This window comes from Prosopis cineraria, unplaced genomic scaffold (assembly GCF_029017545.1).
Source record: "Prosopis cineraria cultivar Desert tree isolate PC_DT_omini unplaced genomic scaffold, ASM2901754v1 PC6, whole genome shotgun sequence".
Taxonomy (NCBI): Eukaryota; Viridiplantae; Streptophyta; class Magnoliopsida; order Fabales; family Fabaceae; genus Prosopis; species Prosopis cineraria.
Window position 1 is genome coordinate 35832294 of NW_026555337.1, and position 6047 is coordinate 35838340.

General features: G+C 34.1%; 1 protein-coding gene across 29 annotated transcripts; it reads right to left on the reverse strand.

Annotated features, from left to right (window-relative positions):
- Window positions 1–927: 927 nt before the first annotated feature.
- On the reverse strand, window positions 928–5715 carry LOC129313386 (uncharacterized). 29 transcript variants are annotated; one of them, XR_008593929.1, is made up of 7 exons: window positions 5329–5714; window positions 5061–5230; window positions 3903–4166; window positions 3737–3778; window positions 3595–3644; window positions 3344–3407; window positions 928–1943 (listed from the first exon to the last, which is right to left on the reverse strand). XR_008593929.1 is itself a non-coding variant. In XM_054956433.1 (7 exons), the coding sequence occupies exons 3-7, from the start codon at window positions 3992–3994 to the stop codon at window positions 1132–1134; spliced, it is 315 nt and encodes a 104-aa protein (XP_054812408.1). In that variant the 5' UTR covers window positions 3995–4166; window positions 5061–5230; window positions 5329–5715; the 3' UTR covers window positions 928–1131. The 29 variants fall into 29 exon arrangements, 3 of the variants coding, with proteins under 3 accessions (XP_054812408.1, XP_054812407.1, XP_054812406.1); XR_008593927.1 differs by having other exon boundaries at window positions 928–1200; window positions 1295–1342; window positions 3595–3778; XR_008593920.1 differs by having other exon boundaries at window positions 928–1200; window positions 1295–1342; window positions 3509–3778.
- Window positions 5716–6047: the final 332 nt, after the last annotated feature.

The window sequence follows — 6047 nt, forward strand, 5'->3', positions numbered from 1 at the left end:
TAAATACCTTAAATAAAAGCCTTCATCATGGTAGTTAAAAATCCCATGCATATTTTTCCCAAAAATAGGAATATAGTTGCAAAAATAATCAAAAAATTAAATCAACATTTTTTTATTAATGAGGAATCAAGGTTTTTATAGGATATGTAATTTTATGGTTTGTAAGGAACATTTGGTAATATTGGAACTCCATGTTCGTTTAAATATGTTTGGTCCGCTTGGTCCATCCGACTTTTTTTTTCCGCGCATACCTAAAGCTCAAATATAACTATTTAAGATTCAATTTTCCATAATGGAAGGAATAAATACAGCCCTGTTACTTAATAATTTGTGCCTTTAATTTTTTCCAAGCCTAAAATTTAAATACAACTATTTAAGATCATAAAAGAAAGAACCATTTTTAAGGGAGATATAATGTAATCAACGTAATATATATGGTGTTTGTTACTAAGACCCACACACCCATAAATCTCATATGTACATCAGATTCTAATTAACCAAAGATTTTTCCTTCCTCTCCACCATCATACCGCATGAAATCTTAGAATTGTCTCTACTTGTTCTTGAGTTATATATTTTATTCTTGCTCTCCGAGACATCACCATCAAGGTAATTAGCATTATCCTTCTGTTATCCTTTGTATTTAATGTATCATGATATTGATTACTACAAATTAAAAGATTTGTGGGTAATGATTCCATATAACCATTTCCCCTTAGTTTAAGTCTTTTATGGTCCTATTTTTTCTGTTATTGTATTTATACAAATTGTTATAGCTTGTACATTCAAATTTTAACTTTTGGAGATACTGAAAAAAGTGCAAGAAAAAAAGAAACTGTCATTTTTTGATATGAACTCTTTTGAAATTTTAATAGCCGCAAGTCCTTTATTATAGATAAAGATGTCATTTAGTTGGATGACACATGATTTAGTGAGACAATATCTCAGTGTTAGAATGTTAGAAAATTATAGTTCAGCACCAACTTGGCTTAAGGAATCCACACATAGGTTTGCTTCACAAGCGACATCAAATAGTAAAGTAACAAATTTGATGCCATGATGCTCACACGTAAGTGTTCATACGTCTGAAATCCTAAAAACTAACTGGAGTCAGTCCATCATCAAAAATATTCAACTTGGTGAAATAGTATCTCCGCTAGATGAATTGGATGCGACACTCAAATCCAATTTCGTTCTCTCCTTGTACAATGAGAAGCCATTAGATGTACCACTTAAACCATTGAAATATTGCAAATGACAAACATCACAAACAGAATAATGCCTAACATATTACCTGTAGGTAGGTTACTTGCAAGGAATTATCTAAACCTCTTATCTTCCTCTTTATGTCATGCAAAAACGAAGGAGAAACAATTATAATTAAAATCAGAAACTCACCTAGACTATGCAATAACTAAATCAAGCATTAAATACCTAAGTGAGCCAAGGTCCATTGAAGTGCATGGAGTTTCATTTTCTTTATTAGAATTTGGAGGATCAGCAACAATAACACCCACTTTCATTGTATGGGTTAAAGTCACACAAATCGTTGTAGATTTCCTAAAAATTCTATACAATGTTCTTTATTACCTCTATCATAAGAAATCCTAAATAAACAAAATACACTATCTAAAGTTAGCTTAATTAGGGGAAAAAAAAAATTGTCACCTTCAAGAGAAGAGCTTGTCTTAATTAGTTGCATTTGAAATATTATGGATCAGAAAAGATCATCAGAAATAAATAACAGAATGCACCATCAATCATTGTTTAATAGTCAAAATTACATTAGATATGGTTATATTTCCAAAACTAACTTCTTTTTCTTCAATGCCTAGAAAGTGGTTGTTTATATTAGTTTGTAAGGGTATAAGCGAGTGACCAATGCCATCACAATGATATCTTTCTCTCTTTCCTTCTTCGCCTATCATAGAGATTCCTTTCTGCTACAAAAATGTTATATGACAACCTTCAGTTATGTGAGATGTAAAGCGAAAGAAGACATGAAACTTGTCAATATGACTCCAAGAATGATGTTATTGTTTTCAAAAAACAAGTGAGATTTGCTCGTAATTCACTATGATCAATTCCTCAATCTGCTAGAGTCCAAATTTACAATTCTACACTTTTTTCCAAAACGATTGTTAATATGTAGAGCCATGAGCACAAAGTTGATTATTCCTAATAGATGACCAGATATACTATTTCATAGATAAATTTATATAAAATCTACTGACAGTACTAAATGTACTTGAGAGAGAGTGAGGAGAATGAAATGATGGAGCACATAATACAGAATGGATTTAAACTAATTAAAACTACTAATGCTTCTGCTAAGATTTCAATCATCTTGTATCACCACAATTCATACATTCCAAATGTATTAAAATTCTATAAGTATAAACTGTGTGAATGATTTTCACTAATCTATGATGTTATTGTTTTCAATGCTAAGATTCCTTTTAGAAATGTTTAGCCAATGCCTTCCATATAATTCTGATGCCGCTTAGCTAAGGACAGATCCAAAATTAAATATCTACAAATTAAATTAAAAATTATACTTAAGATCTATGCATAACATCCTTTTGAGGAATTTATCAAAATTCAACACAATGTTCTTTCATATTCATTCAGACTAACTTACACATTTCCTTAAGAAAATTATCAATAGTTGTAGGTTTTCCCAGAATGAAGTTACCATTAGCAACGACCAACAAACTTTCTTGGCAAATTTTTTCTTGATAAAATGCAATGATTTTGTGACCATCAGAATGATTTTCACTAATTGAATAATGGCGTCCTATGTACTCAAAGTAAAATGCATATAGGATATAATTTTAAAATATCATTAATAAATTGTGCCAACATATCTAATTTAATGTCTTCACAGATACTGCTTTGCAAAATGGTTAAAATACACATTTTCTCCTTTAACTGAAACGAAAGAGAGAAAAAGGATAGGGAACACTAAGGAGTCTCATTTAACATAAATTAAACCAAACCTACCATTCCAAACAGGTTTCATGTTCATGGCACAGAAGCTTCAAACAGGGTTACTAAAAAAGCTTTAGTCTAAAAACCGACTTCACAGCCATCTAAAAGAAAAACCTTTAGTCCTCATATAACATCAGGATTATGTTACGCATTCACCCAAAGAGAGTAGCAATGTAGCATAAGCCAAAGCACACTAAAAATATTCTACAAATACAACAACAACAACAACAACAACAACAAGCCTTTATCCCACTAGGTGGGGTCGGCTACATGGATTGCAAGACGCCATTGTGCTCTACTAAAAATATTCTACAAATAAAGAGAAAAAAGCAAATATGATAAAATTTGTTACCCAGAAGTGGCAGTTTGTCCCAAAGAATAACTTCCATAAGCCCACAAGCACTGCTACCACCAAACTACACATAATGGCACAATTTTGCAGTCATTGAATCATAAATAAGTAAACATGCAGAACTTATAAGTAACTTGTTCACAATTGCCTATGCCTAAAAAGTACCTATGAACCATGGTAGCTTTCATAGCCACCACCAGCAGCTAAGTCACTTGAAACCCCTTATCCCTTAAATAAGAATGTACACGTACATGCCTTTTACTATCTCTAACATCATAGCTTAAACCATCTGGGCCATCAGCTGGAACAGGAAGATATGGTAGAAGTAACTGGAAGGAATGCAGAAATAGCCCCCGCCCTATCAAAAAGATTTGCTCTTAATCATGTAAGTACCTGCACAAGACCATCCTTCGAAAGATCAAGGTCTCCTGAAATCTGATCACCCAAAAAATAATAAGTAAATAGAAGAAACAATTTTATTCAAATTATTGAAGATTAAAAGCAAGTATAAATGACAAAGAAATTCAGCAATAATAAATAAAGAAGCAACTATAATAACCTTAGCTGAACCATTTCATCATCTTCGGATGCTATTTTGGGAAGACTTTCCTTTGACAGGATGCGAATCTTTGCTTTTGTCAGCCTCCTCATCTCGTTTATGATAGCTCCTCCTTTATCAATAAGGGTGCCAATTCATGATGTTCGCGCCAGCAGTCGAGTTGTGAATGAGATAATTCCTGAACCTCTTTCAACTTTCTCATTGCACCAGGGCCGTAAATGAACAGATGTCTTCAATGGTTGGAGAAAAAGTATCTTCAAAGACCTGCATGAGCACAATTTAGGTGAATCTTGCATCTAAAGCAAAAATGTGGAACCTATATTCCTGATGCCCACAACAATTAAAAATAATTCCACTAAACAATCAATAGACAACATTTCACCTCCTTTGTTGAAATAATTATTAAGCAATCATCTTCTTCTATTGCAGAGCTATCAACTTTAATTGTTGCCCCAGAATCCTGCCTAATTTGATCTATTATAGCACCACCTTTGCCTATATTGATTTTCACTAATTGTTTCTAACCACACTGTTATTATCTATCTGATTTTCACTATCAGTCTTCTTCCTTCTCTGTGAGGCTCTTTTGATCCAATACATGTTTTGATTAAAGAAAACATGTCATTGAGTTGCGATTGAGCAAATAAAATGTAAAAATCATTATTTGATATGAATTCCTCCGTCTTTGTTCAGAATAGAAACATAACCAATAACAAAGCTTGAAACCTCCGCCCATCATCAAAGAAATAGGGATATAATTCCATTTCCCAACATTTTTTTGTACTCAACTCAAGCTTTCAGGAAAAAAAATCCAGACTAAAAAATGTCAAAGAAAATAAAAGGGAGCAACAAAGAAGATGGCAGCAAAGAATAATTGATATAGGTTAAATTATAACTACCTTGACAACCATAAAGGACTATTCTAAAATGATTTAGTCGCTGACTAAATCGGTGGCTTCTTTCTAAGATCATTAACCACAGGTGCATATTGGTGAGGTTCTATTCCATATTATGCTAGTATTTCCACTACCTCGGCTACTTCTAAATTTCCCAAATAAATGAAAGATAAAGCCAGAAAACATTTTAATAAATTCAGTTTCTCAAGAATTTTCTATCCCTTCGAGTCTCTAAAAATTAAGGGAAACCAGTATCAGGTACATTGATGATTCTTCTTGCTCCCTCCTTAATTCTCTCGCGTAATGATCAGCCTCAATCTTTGCCGCAAGATAACTGCACAATCCATAACAAATTTTAAATTTTATTTTAAATTTGTACATTAAAGTAAAATAGACCAAACCTACAAACTTGCTTCCACCCGCGATGCACCACTGCAAGAAGGAGAAAAGGTGAGCGTATCGTTAGGAAGACAATAGATAATGCAATAACGCACATAAGGTGAACAAAAACGAAAACCAAATAGATAAACCTTCAAACCATCAGAAGATGTCGATTCAAAGAAGGCGTCTAGGTTTTCTCCACAAGCTCGCTAGTTTGACATCAAGTAGAGAGAGCGAGAGAGAGAGAATCATCTGGCGAGAGAAGATTTAGGGTTTGGAGGTGGTGACGGGGACGAAAGGGATGCGAAGAGGATGCAGTGACGGCGGAGGAAGGAAGACGAAGAAGATGCGGTGAGACCGTAAGGGAGATGAAGTCGAAGAAGAGGTCTGTTAGAAGGGAAGGAGGAAGTTTGATCGGCAGCTGGGAGTAAAGACGAAGCGACTATGCGAGGAAGTCCAAGAAGAAGATTGATCGACAGGGGCAAGAGAGGGTGAGAGAGGACGGAAAGGTCTGGAAGGTGAGAGTGAGGAAGAGAGAATATTTTTCTAGAAAAATAATAATTGACAAACAAATGATGGGACCCACACCAGAAAGGGCTTGGAGGGAAAAGCCCTATAGATGACCAGCATCAGGCAAGGCCACCGGGGGAAACAGTGCAACTAAAACAGTACACGGACTTTATAAGATATAAGGTCCTCTTTGGTATGTGGCGGGGATATGAATTGAGATTAGGTTTGGGTAATACCACTCTTAACATATTTGGTATGAAGCATTTCACAATTTTAGGACTGCTTAGTACCACTTAAATGGAAATACTCAAACCCACCACCCCCTAGTATTGGAAAATCTAACCTGAGATTAAATTTT

What these genes read in the sequence shown, in the direction of transcription:
- LOC129313386 (XM_054956431.1), bottom strand. Translation starts at nt 3,994, where the DNA reads ATGAGGAGGCTGACAAAAGCAAAGATTCGCATCCTGTCAAAGGAAAGT. An exon ending in GATGAAATGGTTCAGCTAAG is followed by an intron (nt 3,779 to 3,902) that starts GTTATTATAGTT and finishes TTGGGTGATCAG; the next exon opens with ATTTCAGGAGACCTTGATCT. An exon ending in CGAAGGATGGTCTTGTGCAG is followed by an intron (nt 3,408 to 3,736) that starts GTACTTACATGA and finishes CATTATGTGTAG; the next exon opens with TTTGGTGGTAGCAGTGCTTG.